The 22694-nt window shown below is 41.1% G+C and overlaps 1 protein-coding gene across 3 annotated transcripts in view; it reads right to left on the minus strand.

Moving 5' to 3' along the window:
• Positions 1-7973: 7973 nt before the first annotated feature.
• Bcl7c (BAF chromatin remodeling complex subunit BCL7C) overlaps positions 7974-22694 on the minus strand; it is a 48629-nt gene continuing 33908 nt past the window's right edge. For all 3 annotated transcript variants that reach the window (XM_063226852.1, XM_063226849.1, XM_063226850.1), the window contains one exon: positions 7974-13130. In XM_063226852.1, coding sequence (XP_063082922.1) covers positions 12933-13130 — 198 coding nt within the window. In that variant the 3' untranslated portion in view covers positions 7974-12932. The remainder of the gene's footprint in view (positions 13131-22694) is intronic.

Consider the following 22694-nt stretch of genomic DNA (forward strand, 5'->3'; position numbering starts at 1 on the left):
GATTTCAGAACTCATTCTCACTGTGCAGCAGTCATCGTTCCTCCTCTTCTGATGTTCATGTGTTTTTTTTTTTTTTCACTTTTTAAATTTTTTTAAATTTTTCTTTAATCAGTACTGGGGATCAAACTCACAACTGCCTGCTTGCAAGGCAGGCGCTTATGCTGCTGAGCTAAATCCCCAGCCCACGTTCAGGGTTTTCACACCTCTCTTTGCCTCTCTCTTTCTTTTTGATAGGATTATTTCCAAAAGATGAAAAATATTTCCAAAAGATGAGAAGTATAAAACAAAAAGCAGCCTTTATTCTGAGAACACAGAGAGAGATGACTGACACCCCCCACCGCTGGCGTCCGGCGATCTCTCCAGCGGTCGTGGCGTGGGGTGTATGTAAGTAGCCTCGGTTTGGGGTGGAACCTAAGGAGGGCATTAGGGATGCACAGGTAGTCCATTGGTCCTAGGTTTCGGGCCATAGGTAAATTCCCAGGGGCGGAAAGATGGCGTCACAGGTAAATTCCTAGGGGTGGGAGAGATAGAGGCTTCCTGCTTCTGGTTGAGGCTTTCCTGGCTACAGTGTCCTGTCTGGGCCAAAACCCTTTCATCTCTGTCTCTGTGTTGTTTCAAGTGGACAGATAAATTAGGTCCTAATTACTCCAAGTAGAAGATTTTTTTTTTTTTTTTTTTTTTTTTTTTTTTTTGTGGTACCAGGGATCGAACTCATGACCTCGAGCTTGCCAGGCAAGCTGAGCTAAATCCCTGGCCCTGCAAGTGGAAGTTAAGTCAATGCTTTTGCTAACAAAAAAAAAAAATTATAGTAAATTAGGGTTGGGAATGTAGCTTAGTGGCACTTGCCTAGCATGTATAACACTATGGATTTAATGCTCAATAAAAAAATTGTAGTGAAATTTATCAGCCCTTTTCAAGTATATAATTCAATGACATTTAATTTATTTATTCTGTGTGACCATTATCATTATACATTTCAAGATTGGTCACCATCTCACATGGAAACTCCATACCCATTAAAACATAGCTCCCTCTAGCCCTCCCTGCCATCTTTTAGTGATCTATATACTAATTTCTCTCTCTATGAATTTGTTTATTCTAGGACTCTCATTTAAATGCTGAAAGAGTTTTCTGGCACAACAGAGAAGCAAAAGTACAAAAAGAACAGGTTTATTGAATTGAGGACATGGAAAGTAGCACACATCCCAGGGCGGCTGGGCTGTCTCCTTTGATCAGATACAGAGAGGCAAAGGGTTGTATGACCTCTGATTGAAGTGGCACATAGGGTGGATACTGATGATGTGTGAGGAATCCACTGGAATTTTCTGTGTGTGCAAACAGGAAGGGGAGTTACAATTAGGGCTGAGGAAGAAACAGGAAGTGGGAGGCGTTCCCCCTTTGGCCTTGCACCACATTAGACCACCACCATAATTGTACTGTAATTTATACTAGGGTAAGAACCTTTCAAATGCAATTACTCTATATTTGTTCCTTTTTTTTTTTTTTTTTTTTTGTCTTTTTTTGAGACGGGGTCTCGCTATACAGTTCAGGCTGGCCTGGAGCTCACTTTGTAACCCAGGCTGGTCTCAAACTCACAACGATCCTCCTGCCTCAGCCTCCTGAGTGCTGAGATTACAGGCATGAGCCACCACGCCCGGCTCCTCTATATTTGTTCTTTTTGTCTGACTTATTTTATTTGGCATATTGTTTTCAAGGTTCATCCAAGTTGTATCAGAATTTCATTCCTTTTCAGAGCTGAAAATATTCCATTGCATTTGTTTCCACCACATTTTGTTCATTATATGTGTGGTGGACATTTGTTTCCTCCTTTTGGCTGTGGCGAATGTGCTGCTGTAAACAGCAGTACAAATCAGCTATGATCTTTTAGGTTTATTGCCCTTTTTACCAAAAAACCTATGTGGTGGGCTTCCAGGTTTTTTCAGTCTGATTCCTCTCTTCTTCTTGCCACAGCCTTCCTTCATTAAGAATAGAAGAGATTGGACTGGGGATTTAGCTCAGCGGCATAAGCGCCTGCCTTGCAAGCAGGCAGTCTTGAGTTCAATCCCTGGTACCGATAAAAGGACACACACACAAAAAAAAAAAAGGAAAAAGAGAATAGAAGAGATTCAAGGGACTACAGGAGTTGCCCCAATTGTGCCACATGACTCTTTTGCCCCATTAGGGCCATTTCACCCCAAAGAGGCAGAGCTGAAGACAATGAGACAGAAATGCTCTTTTTACCCTGTTGCCAGCTGCATGGAAATGCCACTTCCAGGGAATAATGCAGATGCAAGTAAAGCATAAAGATAATTGAGAGGAGAGAATGGTGACTATCTATTTAAAGACATGATTTCAGTTGCCGGTAAGCCCAGGAGTACTTTTTTCCTCCTTTTGATTATTTATTTATTTTTGGTAGCAGAAATTGAACTCAGGACCTTATGCTCACCGGGTAGGTGTGGTGCCCCTGAGCTATATCTCTGGTCTATTTTTTCTCTATTTATTTATTAAATATTTTCTCTTTTTGAGACAGAGTTTCACTATGTAGTCCTGGCTGGCCTCAAATTTGCAGTAATCCCCTAAATGCTGGGATCACAGGCATGTGCCACCACACCTGGCCTTCTTTTGATTATTTACACCTTCCCGTATCGTTCTAATCCCTCCTTTTCTTATCTAAACTGGTACTTTTTGGGTTTATGCTCCTTGCAACTAAAAAGCCCTGACTACTACACTTCACTTCAGACTTCCTCCTGTTCAGGAGAGAGTGAAGTAATACGTCTTAGTTTAGATTCTTCCAGGAGCTAATTCTAGGCCAAGGATTAAAATCCAAGTGATTCCTTGAAGAATCCTGGACAAAGGCCAATGAGGAAGTGACATAGGCAAGATAAGCAAATGTGCAAATCTGGGAGGAGCTCTAGGATATGAATGACACTTTACAGTCTATCTTAGGACACAAAAGTGAGGCCCTTCTGCGTACACACCAGTCATTGGCTATAGGTCCCCCCCCGGGGGGGGGGTCGCTGGCTCCATAGTCCAGCAGCCAGCATCTAAAAGTTGTGTCAGCCATGAGCAGCAGAACAAACAGAATCTGAGTGCCCCGTGCCAGTAAAGCGAGCTGAGGATCTGTGTGGAGCATGGTATTCTATACACCCAGGAAGGATTTGGGCTTCCATCTCTCCCTCTTATCACAATTTGGCTCACTGACCCCACAGTTGGACAGGCCACACTAATGTTCCTGGGCTGATGTACGGGTTACCTGTGCGATCCCATCTTCAAAACTAGAGTGTTGCTGGGAGCTGTAACTCCGTGGTGAGTTTTCAGGGACCTGATCAAGATTCCAACTGCCTGAACGAAGGGTATGGTGAAAGGATGAAATAAGAAACAGAGACAAATTTAGTAACATGTGATAGGGGGCTGAGAGGCCAATACCTCAGGCTGGGCAGATATCAAGACACTCCAAACCAGCCACTATTTATTATGTGTATATAATGTAGGAGGGCAAGTGGAAGATTCAAACTCTACAGAAGATTCAGAGGTCCATGACTCAGCAGGCAACGGATAACCCAAGATGACTCAAGAGGGCGGAGATGATTTTATGCTAAAAAGAATCTTGCCCTAAAATGTTCTTTTCTTTTCTTTTTTTTTTTTTTGTCTTTTTCCTTTTTATCAGTACCGGGGATCAAACTCACGACTGCCTGCTTACAAGGCAGGTGCTTATGCCGCTGAACTAAATCCCCAGCCCCAATCTTGGTAGTTTTACTATAGTCTTAGTGGCGGGGAGAGGATGGCCCATCCCCAAAGAGTTAATAGAAAGGGCCAGGGACATAGCTCAGCAGCCTTAGTGCCTGCTTGATAAGCACAAGGTCCTGAGTTCAATTCCTGGTACAAAAAAAAAAAAAAGTTAATGAGAAGTCTCAAAAGGGTACCATAATTCCAAGCCTCCATTTATCCCTTAAGGAAGTATGCAAAGTTAGCCATTGTGAATTTATAGTCCCCAACAGCGAGTGCTTCCCAAGCATGTGCAAAGTTCTGGGTTCCATTGTTAGCCATAATTTAAAAAAAAATATTAAATGTGTGTATATACATTTTTGTCTCCTATTTTTTAACAATGTTTCCCAATGGTTTCTGCAAGGTATCCTGTCTATCAAATGTGTACTGAATAGACAGAAAAAGACTTTTTATCTCTACAAAGAGAGGTCTCAAGGATAATAATGGTCAGCCAGGCAACATTATAATATCCATACTAGCTAACTAACTCTAGCTTTATTGAGCACTTACTATATGCCAGAAAGTACTCTTTAAGTTGTTTACCTTCAATATATTAAATCCATTGCTATGCCAGGGAGATATCATTGTTTCCATTTTATGGGAAGAACTCTAAGCTAATATAATGGGTGAGCTGGGATTTAAATCTCCAAGCAATTTGACTCTGGAGCCTGAGCTTTTAACTTCCCTTTCTAAAAGGTGTAATTTTATTATGTGTTAAGTAAACACAGGTCCATAAGATGAAATATTAATAATACAAGGAAAAACATGAGAAACTATTTTATTGGAGATATGCTACTAAATTTTTAGAACAAGTAATCAAATATAAATAAGGACACAGAATATATGAACTTAGAAATTTTTTGCTTTGAAAACAAAGAGTATAACTGCTTTTCAAACTTAATGGACAGTGTTGGGGATTTAGCTCAGTGGTATAAGCGTCTGCCTTGCAAGTGTGTTGTTGTGAGTTTGAAACCTGGTACTGATAAAAAAAAAATCCCTGCTCAAATTTAATAGACAGTGACAAAAATCAATAAATATTAAACTATAGAGGATATTTTGGCAAATTTTGAAAAATGGAAATTTTACAAACTATTGTCCCACCAAAATGTAATACAACTAACAATAATATGAAACATGCCACTTAGAAATTTTAAAGCATAAATAGCATCTCATTATCATTAGAACAAGAAACCAAGAATATAAATGGAAGGGCTGGGGATTTAGCTCAGTGGCATAAGTGCCTCCCTTGTAAGCACATGGTCATGAGTTTGATCCCTGGTTAAAAAAAAAAAAGAATATAAATGGATTATTTAGAAAATAATTTTTAAAAATAGGGTATACTCAAAGCTAAGTGCAGGGAGGGGCAAGAGATTTAGCTCAGCAGCTCAAGCACTTGCCAGGTAAGCGTGAAGTTATGAGTTCGGTCCCTGATACCATAAAAAACAAAACAAAACTTTGCATAAACAAACAGCATTAAGTGCTTTCAGTGTCAAAAAGAGAAAAATTAATAAATGAATTGAGCATGCAAATTGAGGTTTTGGAAAATAGTGTAACAACAGCCCCCCCATAGAAAAAAGATGAATATTTGACATAGAAAATGGAAAAAAGAGAAATAACTAAAAGGTGATGGGACATGTTTTCTGCCTGTGGATACAGAGGTACTTAGCAGCACCCATGTGAATTTGGGTCTTTAAGAGGTATTTTCAGTATGTTCCACCTTAAGTGGCACTGTGTTACTCTACAATTAAGTCTTTCCACTTAGGCTACCTTACTGTTTTTTGTTTGTTTATTTGGTTTTGTTTTCTTAGAAAGGCTCTAGCTATGCTCTTCAGGCTTTCCTTGAACTCACTATGTCGCCCTGACCGGCCTTGAACTCACAGTGATACTCTTGCCTCCGCCTCCCAAGTGCTGGGTTACAGGCAGGCACCACACATCAGGGGAGCTCCCTTACTATACTTGACAGAACAGGATCTCTGGACTCATTACTGAGAGCCTGATATGGGTTGGGCCCTTCATAAATGTTAGCTTAAATTGCTGAACAGAAAGAATGGATGGGCTCAAGACTGATCTTGAGTTCACGTGGTTCTGAGTTGCTCCTGTTTCTTCTACCTGGCTGCAGGCCCAGAGCCAGTGTCATCAGACAATAAGAACCTAGAGATATCTGCCTAAAGGAATTTTATACAACCAACAATGATTGTTCTTAAAATGTCCAAAAAAATATGAAGGTGTGGGGTTGCTTTTATTTATCTCCTCTTACCCACTGAATAATCAAAGGTTTCTTTTGTGAAATTGATCCCCAAGACTCAGTTCAAACACTGCCTTCTCTAGAGACCATCCATGATTTTTCCAACCAGCAACAACCTATGTTTCTTGTGCTTCCACAGCATCTATCTTTGATCTTGTCCTCTTGAAATCCTGCTTTTGGTCATTTGTATCTGCCAATGACTTGTCAGCGCGGTCTAGGCAGCTTTCTCGTGCACTACCACCGCTGATCAGAAGATGCACTGGGATGTTGATCCAGCCTTGAACTCATCTCCCTGGTACTCAGGGGTGGAGAGTGAGGCAGAAACATCATAGAGGTTTCAAAGGTTGGCTGCTTGGATGACCATGGTGAACCCAAAGCAGCTCAGAGCAAAGGCTCAAGGCTCCCACGTAGACTGCCATGAAGTGCAGAGACCAGCCCGGGGACACTCACACCTACCCTGCACCTGGTTGAGAAAGGGAGCAAAATGAGACTGAGGGAGGGAGGATTTCTGACATATTCCTAGGCTGAAAGATGCAGTTGAGACAGGTGTGTGGTTTTTATTTTTGGCTTTTTGAGACAGGGTCTCACTACGTGGTTCAGGCTGACCTTGGGCTCACTTTGTAGTCCAGGCTGGTCTCAAACTTGCAACGGTCTGCCTGCCTTAAGCCTCTGAGTGCGGGGACTACAGGAGTGCATCATCACATCAGGCTCTTAGACAGGTGTTTGGATCATTCTTTTGAATTCAAGGCCAGCCTGAACTGACCTGAGGAACCAGGAGAGGACCCACTGGGAAGTCCTCAGTAGCAAGAGACAAGCAAAGATACATGAGAGAGAACCGTAGCATTAGCCCTTCATGTTGTCTTTACTTGGCTGTCAGAACAATCACTCTAAAACTCAGATCATACACTGTCACACTTTACTATTTAGAGCTTTTCGAATTTCCCACAGCACTCAGGATTCTCAGCTTCATGTGACCTGGCCTCCACTGACCCCTCCTGCCCCATACCATCTCTACGTATGTCCCAAGCAGTGAAGACCCACAGGATTATTAATCTGACCCCTTTTGCTCCTCACTTCAATGCCTACAATGCATTCACACAACAAGCAGGGTAGGTTTATATGCAAATGAATTTTGTCACTTCAGTGAAATTAGGGTGAAAACCAGGCTTTCAACTGGATATGGTAACACACGCCTGTAATCTTAGCACTTGGGAGGCTGAGGCAGGAGGATTATTGCAAGTTCGAGACCAGCCTGGGCTACAAAGTGAGCTCAAGGCCAGCCTGAACTGCATAGAGAGACCATGTCTTAAAAAAAAAATTCCAAGTGTTCCATCCAATAATAAAAATAAAGAAGTAAGCTGTGCACCCTGGCACACACTTGCAATCTTAGCTACTCTGGAGGCTGAGGCAGGAAGATAGAAAACTCGAGGCCATAATGGGCAACTTAGTAAGATGGTGTCTCAAAATAGAAATAAATAAAGGACTGGAGCTGTAATTCAGTGGTAGAGCACTTGCCCAGCATATGCAAGATCCAGGGCTCAATGCCTAGTGCTGTGGGCAGTAAATATCTATAATTTTTCCTGTATTTATATGGTAAAGAATGTCAAACGTTGACTGATAAATGTGGGGGAGTCCTGGAGCTGGAGTTAGCATTTTGTAACCACCCTGAAAATTTATTCAGTCAAGAACCATCAGCAGATGTTAACTCTATTTAAACTTTGACATGGAATGGAATATTTCTGTGGTCATAAAGTATCTCCCCATAGATGGCTTACTAACTATTAGGAACTATGAATTGGAGAAATCTGACCATATCTTGACAGTGTAATCTAAATTCACCAAAGATGAACAGATGGACACTGTGCGGCTCTAGTGGGTATACAAGAAGGACACGATCTCACGTACGCAGTTTTTCAGCAATGACTACATTACTCATATATAATAATGAAAAAACAGCAGACAATGCAAAAGAAGAAACAATCTATTAAAATAAAGAAGACTGAATTCTTTGAAAATTTCAACATCATAAAAGACAAAGAAAGGCTAACCACTCCAGAATAAAAGGTTCTAAAGAGAAATAACAACATAATACAACACATCATTCCCAGACCAGCTCCTGTACTAAAGGGAAAAAATGTTATATAAAGGCTTATTTGACACAGAGACAGAGACAAGTGACTAAAGATATGGGTGAATTAGCTGGGATAGTGTGTCATTATTAAATTTAGTGAAGTGGGTAACTGTATTATGGTAGGAACATGCACTGTATTTAGGGGTAAAGGACTATGATATATTTAACTCACTCTCATTAGTTCAGAATCAAAGTCATATATCTATGTTGAAGATGAAGTGAAAGTGACAAGTGGCACACTGTAAATGTTAACAGTAGGTGAGTTTTGGGCAAAGGATATACGGATGTCTTTTGTAGTCGGCTCTATGACTCCAGTGCTTACAATGAATTCTCACACAGTAGTCAAGTGGATTTATACACACACTGAATCATGTCATTCCATTGAAGTGAGACAAAAACCAGGTTTCTAGTTACTTTCTGTAACTATAATTACTGTCTATAACTTTGAAATTATTTCCAAATATAAAGTGAAACCAAATAATCCAAGTTCCTTACTATGGCCCTCAAGATCTCTGCCCCTGCCCTCATCCAGTCCCGACACCATCAGCTCCAGTCCACGGATCTTATTTCCGTTTTCCCAGCATACCAAGCTCTTGCCTGCCTCTGGCTATGTTCCCACTGTTGCCTTTATATTGAATTCTTCTCCCCTGCTCAGGTCTCAGGGAGACAGTATTTTCATTTTCTCAAAAACGTCTTTTCACCCTCCCCCTTCCAGTTCTCTCATGGCACCCGTCCTGAACTTCTCCATCAAAACCCTCAGAAGTTTTGTAGTTCGGAGGACTGCTTAATGTTTGTCTTCTCCAGTGGCCTGGAGCTTCCTGAAGCTGGGGCTCCTGTCCTTTCCTCGTGGATGCGTCTTCCACTTCAGCCTCTAGGTCTGGCTCATTACTGGGTACCCAGCAGACAGCTGAGGACATAAACTCCACTCTCCAAGTTCTCCTCTAAACCGTTGGCAGCTCTCAGAACATACCCAACAGTCTACTAGCCCCAAGAACTTATTCAAGAGGCTTCTTCTGTCAGGTGTGGTGGTGCACACCTGATATCCCAGCACTTGTGAGGCTGAGGCAGGAGGATCACTCTGAATATGAGGCCAGTCTGGACCACACAGTGAGTTCAAGGTCAGCCTAAACTACATAGTGAGACCCTGTTTCAAAAAACAAACAAACAAACAAACAAAAAAACAGAAAACAGAAAAAAAGAAAAGTCCTTTTCACTGAAGGCTTCCTAGACGTGTCCCCCCCCCCGCCGCCCAATAGAGGCCATGGTAAAGCGGGGTGGTGAGGGGAACCCCAGGAGAGCTGTGTAAAAGGAAAGATGTGCATCAGACGGAACCTGGGAGCTTCAGAGAGTACACGTCAAGGAGGCAGTTGCTTGACCAGGCTGGTGCTCACAAGGGCACTGTGGACTGGAAGTGGTGACTAGGAATGGAAGGCATCAACTGTGTAAAGTCCAGGGACTGGGTACAAAGACCCAGACTTAAGGGCTAAGCAGAGAAAAGCAGCAAGAAACAGTTCAGAGAAGTAAGAGCAATATCAGGAGAGACAACTGTTACCAAAGGCAAGACAGGAGGACAATCGGGCATCAAAACCTTATAAACCTGGATTTTCTTCCTTGCTCCAGGTCAGCAATCTGGCACCCGGTGGGCTAAGAGAGTTCAGTGCTGGTGAAAGACTTCGACTCTGGATCCTGACTCCGAGACATAGAAGGTGGGTGACTGTGGGCATAACTTTCCCAGACTCCACACCGCATCTAAAATAATGCAGTAGTGCTATTATGTACTTTATGGGGCTGCTGTCAGGATTACATCAGAGCATCTTTGGATTACATGAGATCATTTTGAACCATGCTTGATCTAAATTCCAGGAAAAGAAGGGCATCACATTTGCACCTGCAGCAGGGAGAGGACGCACTGTTTCTAGCTAATGGGAATGTTGCCTAAATCCAGCCTTGTATCAATAAGTTCCAGACAAGATTTAGAAAGCCCCCATCACAACCATTTGTTATATGCTCTCTTCCTACTGAATCCGACTGGAAAAAAACCTGTCTTTCTCCAAAGATTCCTTGAACATCAGCTTTCTTCTTGTCCCCAAGAGTGCAATTATACCATGCTAGAGTTTGCCCACTTGACTCTCACCTGAAAGCACTTTGCACCCTGTTTTCCAGCTAACCATGATGATATCTCCTCAACACATTTACTGTTTATGAATATAATTAAGTATTCTTAGGCTCCCTAGAATACTCGAGAAAAGAGAAGCATGTGGTAACATTTCACAGCTTAGAAAACACTTTCCCACCATCCCTCCCCCTTTCATCCTCACAACTGCCCTGTGAGGTAGATGCAGCGGATAACTGGTCCACATTTGTCAAGCATTTACAACATACCATGCTCCATGTTAAGCATTTTCATATGTAATCTAATTTAAACTCACCAAAAACACTATGAAATAGACTCAGTCAGTGTCCCCATTTTACAGAAGAGAAAATTCATGGAGTGGTTAGAACTTGCCCCAAATCAAAGAGGTAGTAAGTCATGGAGTTAGGATTTGAACCTCAGACTGTCCGACTCCAAAGCCACCCTTTCAGCCCTTCTACAAAATTGTCTCACAAAGTAAGCACATTATCCCAAGTCATTATTTTATCCATTCAGCTGAAGCTCAGAGAGTAAAGGGACTCATCCCAGGTCCCACAACTAGGAACTGCAAAGCGGGAATCTATATTAGATCCTCTGATTCTGAGGCTTCTGACATTTGAGATGCCTCAATGGCTGAGCTTGACAAAATACTAAATATTTCTGCAGCAGACTTTCCTTCCAGTCCTGCTCAGCGCAGGATAGTGTTTTTAGGCAGGAATTCCTTCCTGGAATTCATTGGGAAATGTGTGTTTTCTGAATCTCAAACATGATCTGCAAGGAAAAAAGACTATACTTTTGACAACTCTTGACAACATAGAAGAGTTCCTAGTTTGAAGGAATTACTGATATAAGTGAAAAATGAGAAAAGGATACATTACATGTGGAATGTAAAGTTAATGTAGACATTTCTGAAACTTGGAACAGAAGCCCATAGGAGACATTGTCACAGCTTAATGACTTTTTGTAGCTGTTGGCATATTAAAAGTCGTGGCCTGTGTGCTGAGAAATTATGTTTATATGCATACTATATTTTATACAAATTCTATGATGGTCCAAGGAATAAAATGTCCTGAAAATAACTCCTGATATCGGCAATTTCAACACGACTGTGTAGTGCTGTTAATCTAGTTAAATATTTAAACATTTTGCTATTGAACTATTACCAATAGTGTTTGCTGACATTTTCCACTTTTTGAATATTTTCTATGGCCTATAGTTTTTTTTAAAACTACTACTAAATTTGTATTTATTTGTTTAAAAAAGAAAGTCATGAAAAAGAATAATAGATTTCAGGAATTTTCAAGAATTTCAATTTTCATTCCTAAATCCAGCAGATTAGTATCTGTTGGGAATTTGGAAACTTTATCAAGTTTTGTGCTTTGAATTTCCCAAGCAACCCAGTGTGATAGCAAATGGTATACAGAAGCCATCTTCCCTGGCCTCCAGGAAATCTCCACCCAGAACTAGTCTGGAATTATGCTTCCTTCACCATCATCTCTTTACAGTTGTTAAAAGATATCATTCCCGGATCCACGGGCTGAGTCTGAGCACTGGTCTGAAGAATCATCTACGTTCCCCCAAATTTCATCTCAGTCATTGCTACAATTGCTCATTTTCCTCCTGGGAGTATCTGCTTGCTTCTGTATAGAAGTATTCTATACAATCTGCACTGAGAAAAAACATATGCACATACGTGGATACCTTGGCAAACTAAGAGCCTTATTCCCACATGTTCAGCACAAGGAGCCGTATTGTAGAGGGGCTATGGAGTCAGGCAGGCATACTGGGTCCGAATGCTGGTTTTGCCACAAACGGGCTGTGTCTGACTTTGGGCAAGTTCCTTAACCTCTTGGAGAGTTAGTTACTCCATCTGTAAAATGCTGACAATACCTATAACAGGGATGTTGTGAGGATCAAATGAAATAATTCCCATAAATCGCAATGACTGACACACAATAAGCCCGCAACAGATGGGGACACTATGATTAGTGTGACGCCTGATAAAGTCTGGAAGTCAGACGTTGATGAAAACCCCTCCTGCAAGCACTCGGGGCTCCTTCCCCAGGAGTTTCTCCAGCTGGGGCGTTTCCAGGGCGGCTGGCCGGCTCAGGGCTGTGCCAGCAGTCTCCCTTGGCCCCTCCACGCGGGTCCGCAGGCTTGAAGGCCTCTAGGCTGTGAGACTCCCAGGTTGGCGATGGCTCAGCGTCTGAGGGGAAACAACAGCTTCGTCCTGGCACTAGGGGTCACCACCCCACAAGCCACAAAGGGAAGGGCAGGACTCTGATGCTAGCAAGCTCCTCGCACGTATCCCTTGCTGTCTGCAGTCTGTGTGGCTGTGTGCCTGCGAGAATGGCCCCACTCTGCCCAAGTCAAGGTGCTGCCGCTCGGCACACCCACTTGAGGAAGTTTGGCGGGTAGCTGTGCAGGTATCCGAGGAAGTGGCAAGGCCTCTGGTGTGCACCCATCTCTGCACACAAGGAAAGGTCCTCAGGCGCCCAGTGTGGTCCCAGTTCTGCCGCCTTCCACACCATGAGGCCCACTTGTGGGCAGGAAAGGTAGGGTGGAGGCATAGGTGCAGGGCGTTCACCCTGGATGCTCCAGCTTGGGTATGGAGGTGGGAACCGAGAGGCTTCAGGGCCTGGCCTTGCTGGGAAGCTGGCTCACCTTCCCTTCCCTTGGGGGATCGTCCTAGGTGCCCTTGGTGCCTTGCTTCCTCCCCCCGGGGCTCTGGCATCTGGCACTGCAGAACTGGGCCGGGCATTTGTCCGGAGGCCTCTCCTGGGCAGGAGCCTCCTGAGGGGCTCTGTCTTCAGGCCTTTCTCTTGCAGGGCTCTCCTGGTCATTCTTACTCCTGAGTCCTGCGGGGAAAGAAGAAAATCGGGGTAGTATTCTCTCTCGTCTTCACAACAACTAAGGCTAGAAAAACCCTGCATTGGGAGTCCTATGTGAGGCAACATGGTGAAAATCTCTTGTAAACAAGTACGCTGTACATTTTTGACAGCAGGCAGGGAATGAGGCAGAGACTTGTGGGAAACTTTAGGAGTTTAGTTTCTGAAAATAGTGCTGGGTTTGAATCTGTAGCCCTTTCATGCAGTGTAATCCTGGATACGCATCTTGTCTTTGTTAAAAGATGCAGATGATAGCTTCAAAGGATTTTGTGTGGTTGGTGAATCCGCAGACCATCAAGGCAGAGTCTAGCAATGATATATTAAATTGAACAATCGACATGAATTTTACCTTAAGGAAAACTTTTTCTTATTTTGTTACCATTAGAGTTTCTTAACCTAATTGTATTTAACAGTGATAACACTATTTAAATACAATTTAAATATTTACTATTTAAATAATCAGGAGTCCCATAAGTTAAATAAATCAGACACACATGTGTAAACATCATATTGTCTCACTAGTGTGAGAAGCTGAAAGAAACAACATATGTATATTTTATATATATAATGAAGATAATTATACTACTGATTTTTCTGAGTTCATTGAAGAGAAAGATTTATGCTGGCATTGTTCGGACTACTGAATGCAGATGTCTTGTCCTCTAGGTGACTGATTTGGGGATGGCAATGCGCAATGTATGTACCATAGTTGCCCGATTGTCATATTTTGAATTTTTTTCTTTTCTCTCTTTGAAATAAAATGGATTTGAAAAAAATAATAATTAGTCCTTTGAGAGCAGCTGATTAAATTCTTTGAAAGAAGAGAAGTCAAAATAGGTCTACAACATCCTATTGATACCAGAAAGCAAAGATGTGCTTTAAGAAGGATGGTGAGGACCGGGGATTTAGCTCAGTGGTATACGCTCCTGCATGGCAAGTGCAAGGTCATGAGTTCAATCCCTGGTACAGAAAAAAAAAAAGGAGGATGATGATACAAAGATGGAGATGATAATTAAATGGGTTGTCACTGTGCAAGCTGTAACAATTTAACCATCCTATAATATAAAATATGCTCAAGTGAAATATCTAGGAAAAGCTGTGATTCCATAGGCCACTCTATTAAATTATGATAAAGTCTTTAAAAAGTTAATTGTACCAAGAAGGATAATGGTGATAGATATGTATCATTTTGATAATAGTTATAGGTAGGAGAGTGTTAATATATGGCTATTTTGTTTCTTCTGGTTTTCTTCTCTATAAGGAATAAATATGCACTACAGTACTGGCTACCCATGCAAGGAGGGAAGAACAGAATCAGTGAATGAGTCTGGCAAGCCAACCAGCAAAGCTCCCATGATGACCCGACAGTACTGATGAACATATGGCATAACCAGGTGGGAGGAGATTTCTCTACTGTGTTCTAAAATGATGAAATATCCATGAAAACTGAGTTAAACATTCTATCTGTTTTCCTAATAAGAGAGTTCTCAACCTAGGAAGCTTCAAAACAAAATACAACTCTAGGTCCTTTATCCCCAGACTATTATAAAGGGCTAATATCCAGAATATATAAAGAACCCCTGAAACTTTTTTCCAAATCTTTTTTATTTCAAAGAGAAAAACCAAATCAAACAAACAAAAAATTAAGCAGAGAGCTGGGCATGGTGGCACATGCCTATAATCCCAGCATTTGGGTGGTTGTGGCAGGAGGATTGTTGTGAGCTTGAGGTCAGCCTGGGCTACACAATGCATGCAAGGTCAGCTTGAACTGTATAGTGAAGCCCTGTCTCAAAAAGACTAAATAAATAAATAAAACAAAATTTTAAAGTACATCAATCGGGGGCAACAATAGTACATACACTGCACTCTGCCATCTCCAAATCATTCACCCAGAGCACAAGATATCTGCGCTCAGTTGTCCGAACAATACCAGTACAAATCTTTCTCTTCAGTGAACTCAGAGAAATCAGTAGTGTAAGGATCTTAACTATCTTTTATATACATATATACATACACATGTTGTTTCTTTCAGCTTCTCATACTAGTGAGACACTACTATGTTTGCATATGCGTGTCTCATTTATTTCACTTATAAGAATGATCTCAAGTTCTATCCATTTACCTATAAAAGTCTCCAGTTTATCCTTCTTTATAGCTGGGTAGTACTCTATTGTATAAAAATACATCTTTTTTATCAATTCCTCAGGCTGTGGGCATTTAGGTTGTTTCCAAGATCTAACTATTATAAATTGTGCTATTATAAACATAGGTACACATATATCACTGTGGTATGATGTTTTTAATTCTTTTGGGAAGATACCCAGAATAGCTGTGTTGAGTGGGATCTCCAGTCCTAGGTTCTTGAGGAATTTTCATATTGATTTCCACAGTGGTTGCACCAGTCTGCATTCCCTCCAACACTAGAGTAAATCTCTGGAACTTAACAAAACAATAACCACTACAGTTTAAAAAAAAAAAAAAAAGGCAGATGAACCAGGCAAGATGATGCATGGCTGTAATCCCAACTGATCAGGACGCTAAAGCAGGAGGATTGGAAATTTGAGGCCAGCCTGGCAATTTAGTGAGACCTTCAAAAAATACAAAGGTCTGGGATTGTAGGTTAGTGTTCCCTGGGTTCAGCCCTTGTATTGCCAGAAAAAAAAAGAAAAGCCAAACATAGTGGTGTACATTTGTAATCTCAGCACGCTGGGAGGCTGAGGTAGGAGAAATGCAAAATGAAGGTGATTTAGCGAGACCCTGTCTCAAAAAAATTTTAAAAGGCTGGAGAATGTGGCTTAGTGCAAAGGCCCTGGGTTCAGTCCCCAGTACAGAAAAACGAAACAAAACAAAACAAACAAAGGCCACCAAACACATGACAAGATATTCAACTTCAGTAATCATTAGAGAACTACAAGTTCAAACCACAATACTACTACTGCAAAACCATCAGAATGGGTGCTGTAAAAAAAAAAGGGTGCTGTCAAAAGAAAAGTATTGAGTGTTGGGGAGGATATGGAGAAATTTAAACCCCCATGCACTGTTGGTGAAAATGTGAAATGGTACAACTGCTGTGGATGTCCAACATCACTAACCATAAAGAAAATTTAGGGGCTGGGGATTTAGCTCAGCGGCATAAGCTCCTGCCTTGCAAGCAGGCAGTCCTGAGTTCGATCCCTGGTACCGATAAAAAGGAAAAAGACAAAAAAAAAAAAAAAAAAAATTAAAAATGTATATAAATCAAAACCACTGTGGCAGTTTCCCAAAAAAGATCTAGCAATGCCAGTTACTGTGTATAAAATGAAAGAAATAAAGCCAGGTGTGGTTGGGCACGCCTGTAATCCCAGCATTCAGGAGGCTGAGCTAGGAGGATTGTTGCAAATTCCAGACCAGCCTGGACTACAAAGTGAGCTCAAGGCCAGCCTGACTGCATAGTGTCTCAAAGACAAAAGACAAAAGACAAAAGACGAAAGACAAAAATAAAAAAAGGAAATGAAAGCAAAGTCTTAAGAAATATTTAAATATTTAACCACCTATATTTATAGCAGCATTACTCACAATAGCCAAGGAACAGAAGGAACCCAAATGTCCTTTGACTGATAAATGAATAAACAAACTGTTATTTACATACATTGGAATATTATTCATCTTTGCGAGAGAAGTCTGACAATGTGGATGATCCTTAAGAACACTATGTTAGGTAAAGTATGCCAGTTGCAAAAGGATAAATCATACCATGTGGTTCTAGGTGTACGTGAGAACTTGAATATTCAAATTCTTAGAAAGTGAAATGGTGGTTGCCAGGGCCAGGGAGAAGGGGAAAATGGGGAGTGATTGTTTATATGGTTTCAGTTTTGTAAGATGAGAAAAAAGTTCTGGAAATGGATGGTGTTCTTGGTTCACAATAGTGTAAATAGGGGCAGGAGATTTACCTCCGTAGCATAAGCGTCTGCCTGGTAAGTACAGGTTGTGAGTTTGATCTCCAGTACCGAAAAAACCAAAAAAAATAGTGTAAATATATTTAAATCATGGAAATTTATGCATATTTTACCACGGTTGTAAAAAAAGATCTCCACATTCCCAATATGCAGCCAGGTCTGGGTAAAGGGCAGGGAAGGATGTATGTAAAACCGCAGTGACCTTACCATTTTTAAGTTAATACTGGAATAGGTAGGTTGTGGGTGTGTCCATACTGTGGGAAGTACCAAAGGCCTCTAGCATGCCAAGCATGTGCTGTATCACTGAGCTACATTTCCCAAATAGAATAAATAGGGCTTTTTTTTTTTTTTTTTTTTTTTTGTCTTTTTCCTTTTTATCGGTACCAGGGATCGAACTCACAACTTCCTGCTTGCAAGGCAGGTGCTTATGCTGCTGAGCTAAATCCCCAGCCCCTAAATAGGGGTTTTTTTGTTTTTTGAGACAGGGTCATCCTGTTGTTTTGTTCAGGCCAGCTTTGAGTTCACTATGTAGCACAGGATTGCTTCAGACCGGCAACGATCCTCCTACCTCACCCTCACCCTATCCAGTAGTGGGATAACAGGCATGTGCCACCATGCCTGGCCTTGAATAGATAAGTCTTTTTTTTTTTTTTTTTTTTTTTTTTTGTCTTTTTCGTTTTTATCGGTACCAGGGATTGAACTCACCACTTGCAAGGCAGGTGCTTATGCCGCTGAGCTAAATCCCCAGCTCCGAATAGATAAGTCTTAATAGGCCTGGTCAGTGTATCATAATGAAAGGAGACAATGGCCTAGGTTTTGATAACCATGTCACACTTCAAATATTGTATCCAGGAAAGATACCAAAGTTCAAAAATTAATATTTTATAAAAGTCAGCTAAATATATGGCTGGAGATGTAGCTGGGTGGTAGAGGGCTTCTCTAGCATGTGTTAGGCTCTAAATTCATTCTCTAGCACAAAAATAAAAATAAATAAAATGAATAAGTTGATAAGATAATTCTGTTAAATATGTGGATCTTACTGGATTAGAAATCAAACAAACGAAAAAATTTTAGTTGATACTTATAGGGTAACTGAGATTTTAATTATACAGTATACTTGATATTAAGAAATATTCAGTGTATATTTTGTTAGAAAACTTACTATAGTTTTTTAGTTGTGATAATGGTATTGTGGCTTAAAGTCTTTATGTTTTAGAGAATCATAGAATTTCATCTGTGATAGCTGGGATTTGCTTGAAAATAATAAGGAAAGTTTAAGGCCATGAGCTGATAACTGGTGCTGCTGAATGACAGGTTCTGGGGATCTCACGTGCTATGATACTTACTTTCTAAGTGTTTGATAGGAAAATGTTTTTTTTTTTTTTTACAGATACAAAAAAAAAACAGGAAAAACAGAGGAAGTTTTTTTTTTTGGGGGGGTGGGGTGGGGTGGGTACTGGGAATTGCACTCAGAACCTTGCACTTGCCAGGTTGGCATCTGTGCTGTTGAGCTATATCCCCAACCCAAAAAGGGAAATTTAAAAGTACCACATAGTGAAAAGAAGCACTTGACCGTGAAAGGTGGTAGTGCTAGTGATGAGTGGTGTTCAGGTTTCACCTTTTTGTTTTTCTTTTGGTGCTGGGAATCAAACTCATGATGCTGTGCTTGCCAAGTCGGCGCTGTGCTGCTGAGCTGTACCCCCAGCCCCAGGTTTAAATCTTTAGAGCTGCACAACCTGATTCCATCTCTACCCAGAACCTGCAGTCTTTGCCTATTCTGAGAGTTTTCCTTTTCTTTTGGGTCTAGTAGGATTACAAAAACTCTAAGAAGGTATGAAAATAATAACTGGTAGAATTTCTGAAATCTAGAAAGGTGTACAAATTGGAATCCCTGAAACATATTAGAATAAGAGTAAGAAAAAAAAATAAACTTATGGTTTTTAAAACTTTAATAACAGGTTTTGGTGGCAGAGTTTTAATAAATTCTATAATCACTGTGTTTCTGTATGCTTAAAACAAATACAGTAGTGAAAATCACTAGCCATAGTAAATTTGTATTTGCAGTTTAAATTATTTAAGATATTTTTATTGTCAGGTATGATGGTATACACCTAGTACTAGCTACTGAGGAGGCTAAGTCAGGAGGATTACTTGACCCCAGAAGTTTGAAATTTGTTTAGGGAACATAGTGAGACTTCTACCTCAAAAATAAAAACAACTTTAATAGAACAAATTTGTAATCAAAGCCTAAATCCCTTATGAAAATGGCTTTTTTTGGTTAGTCTAATAAATTTACCAATGAAATAGAGAAATGAATATTTCTTCCCAGCCCAGACTTCTCTTAAATATAAATACATTAGTGGGTTCTGGTGGGGACTTTAAGATGTCAATAAAGCACTTGGCCCGGGGCCAGAGACATAGGATGTCCTCAAGTACAGGTACAAATGAGTTTATTAGCTGGCCATGGTGGTGCATGCCTATCATCCCAGTATTTGGGAGGCTTAGACAAAATGATAGTTCTGAGTTCGAGGCCAGTCTGGGCTAAATAGCGATTTCAAGTCCAGTCTAAACTATACAGTGAGACCCTGTCTCAAAAAGAAAAAAAATCAAATGACTTTACTTATTGGAAAGGGAAGGACTTGGCGGCAGTAGCTGTTAGTAGAGCCCAAAGTGAGCCTCCCAACTTGTGCTCTCTACCTGAGTGATGAGGTGGGATCCTGGTCATTCAGTCCTTCAGCACATGATCATTAGCCCAGAAAGGTGCCAGTACTGAACTTAACAACAGTGAGCAAGAGAAGACCCTACCTCTTCCTGCTTCCAAGGTTTCCATCCAAGTCCCACTGGCTGTTTGTTTGTTTGTCTTGGTGGAGACTGAACTAGGGCAGACTTCTGTCTTCTGAACAAGTCTTCTACCACTAAACCATATCCTCAGCTATGTCAATGGATGAAAATAAATGAAGGAAGAATATGAGGATTAAAGATTTGGGGGGAGGGGATGTCTCCAAAGATAGTAAGTAGAGTGGGCGAGTGGTTGGAATTTTGAGTTTATGTGTAAGATCAAAGAGTCTCTAGGCTCAGGGCCATTGCTCCTCTTTATACAATACACAACTCATGGGGGTGCCCTTCACTTCTAGGTACGCAGAGGTTTATATAATTATCCCAACACATTTCTAAAACACTAGCAGTAAGTTATCTTAAGGAAATGACACTTTTTTCCAATTCATACAGAGTTGCTAAGGATTTATGAAGCTAATGGGATATAGCTCAATGATAGCACACCTCCCTAGCATGAGTGACACTCTGGGTTCAATCCCCTGTATCACAAAAGGAGAGACTATTAGTGAACTGAGAATCTGACTGTGATCACTCCAAATGTCTGAGTTTGTAACACGCTTTCTGTTCTATAAGGTTTTTTCCTCCCATACTTTCTTAGTAGCTTTTGTGCTGGGCTAGGATCTAAGAGACCTGTGGCAGAGAGGTTTCTCAAGATTTAAAGCAGTAGTGGTGAACCTATGGCACACAGGTGTCACGGGAGGCTGTTTGCTTTCCCTGAAAGCTCTAAAAGGTTTCCATCATTGCTCAAAGGTCAAAACAGGCATTCCTTTGTATAGTAGGCATAATACTGAAAGCAGCTCCCTAAGATTCCTGTACCTGGTTATTCAGTCAAACACTAATCTAGGTTTATGGTTTGTTGCTGTTTTGTTTTGTTTTTTTCAAATCCATTTTATTAAAAAAAAAAAAGAAAGAAAAAAACTACAATAAAATTTTAGAGCACATCAATTGGGGTAACGTTGTTTTGGTTTTTGAGACTGGGCCTCACTATGTAGTTAAGACTGGTCTTGAACTCAGTATGTAGCTGAGGCTGGACTTGAATTTGCAGCAATCCCTCTGTCTCAGCCTCCCAAATGCTGACAGTATAGGTGTGCATCACCACACCTGGCACTAATCTAGGTTTTGGCGTGAAATAATTTTGCAGATATAATTAAAGTTCTGTCTTTAATCTTAGAATTAAAGGTCCACATCAGTTGATGATAAGATATAGATACTACTGTCTAGGGCTGGGGATATAGCTCAGTGGTGAAGCACCTGCCTGGCAAGCACAAGGCCCTGGGTTTGATTCCTGGTACCAAAAAGAAAAGAAAAAAAACCAAAAAAACAAAAAAAATACTATTGTCTAATTAGGTAGCTATTTATTTATTTAGAGACAGATCTTAATATGTAGTCCAGGCTGGCCTCAAATTCATGGCAGTTCTTCTGCCTCAGCCTCCAAAGTCCTGGGATTGGGTCAGGGATTTAACTCAGTGGTGTGAGCACCTGCCCGGCAAGTGCAAGATTGTAAGTTTAAACCCTGACACCAAAAAACAAAAACAAAAACTGGAATTTTGGTATTTATCATTAAGCTTGGTGAGGTAGCTATTTAAAAACAAGAATTTTTTTGGAGGGCTGAGGTAGGAGGGTTGCTTGAGTTCAGGAGTTTGAAACCAGGTTGGGCAATATAATGAGGTCCTGCCTCTGAAAAACAAAAATGGTTTACTCTGGTAGCAGAAGAGATTCAAAGCTTGAGGGGCACTAGAGCCATCGTTAGCTTGAGGGTGGAGGGTGTGGTTTTAAGGAACCCTTGTGCTGGCCAATGCAGAGGGTATGGAGAGAGCCCTTCCTGGCCGACAGCCAGCACAGAAGCAGCCAACACAGTACTACCTGCACAGGCCAGGTGTAGTGACACATGCCTGTAATCCCAGCACTAGGGAGACTGAGGCAGGAGGACTGCTGCAAGTTTGAGGCCAGCATGGACTACAAAGTGAGTTCAAGGCCACCCTGAATTGCATAATGAGACCCTGCCTCAAAAAGAAAAAAAAAAAAAATCTTATCTGCACAGAACTTTCATGAACAACCCAAGTGTTCTCACAAGTGGATTCTTCCCAGGCCCTGTAAATAAGAGCCCACTGCAGCCAATCCTTTGACGTTGGCTTGTGTGACCCTGAGCTGAGAATAAAGTCAAACACGTGTGAGCTGACCTGTGGAACTGTAAAATGATCAATGAGTGCTGTTGTAAGCTATTAAATGCATGGCAGTGGTTAAGCAGCAAGAGAATACAATGCCTCATGGAGAACTCAGCTAAAAAGAACCAGAAAATCCTTTCAGGAAAGGGCTATAACAGCTGTCTTGTATATTAGTGGGAAGAACACATTTTCCCACCCCAAATATTTCCTTTCTTGTAGAGAGAAGTCTACTGGTACAATACTCTTGATCTTTGCTGACCTCTGACTTATTTAGGAAGCAGTAGAGTTATTTGGAATGGTGTATCTGTATAACTGTTCCTTCCTGTTTTTCCCGTGGAGAGCTGAGTCTATTGGCTAGAATTTAGATTTTGTTTTGTCTCTCCAAATTCCAACTTTTACCAGGGTAAGCCAGTTTTGGCTGTGACCATAGACTAAGTAGATCATTAATTCTGTAACATGGACCAGAACTCAAGAGTCAGTGAGAACAGAGAGATAATTAATGGGCTCACTCATCTCCTATGCCCAGTAACAAAACAAAAACTTAGACAAACACAGTGAGCGCACTCTGGAAACAAGCTGCATAATCAGACTGATTTAAG

The sequence above is a fragment of the Cavia porcellus genome, unplaced genomic scaffold, assembly GCF_034190915.1.
Source record: "Cavia porcellus strain 051 isolate PalLab524CR breed Dunkin Hartley unplaced genomic scaffold, mCavPor4.1 scaffold_16, whole genome shotgun sequence".
Taxonomy (NCBI): Eukaryota; Metazoa; Chordata; class Mammalia; order Rodentia; family Caviidae; genus Cavia; species Cavia porcellus.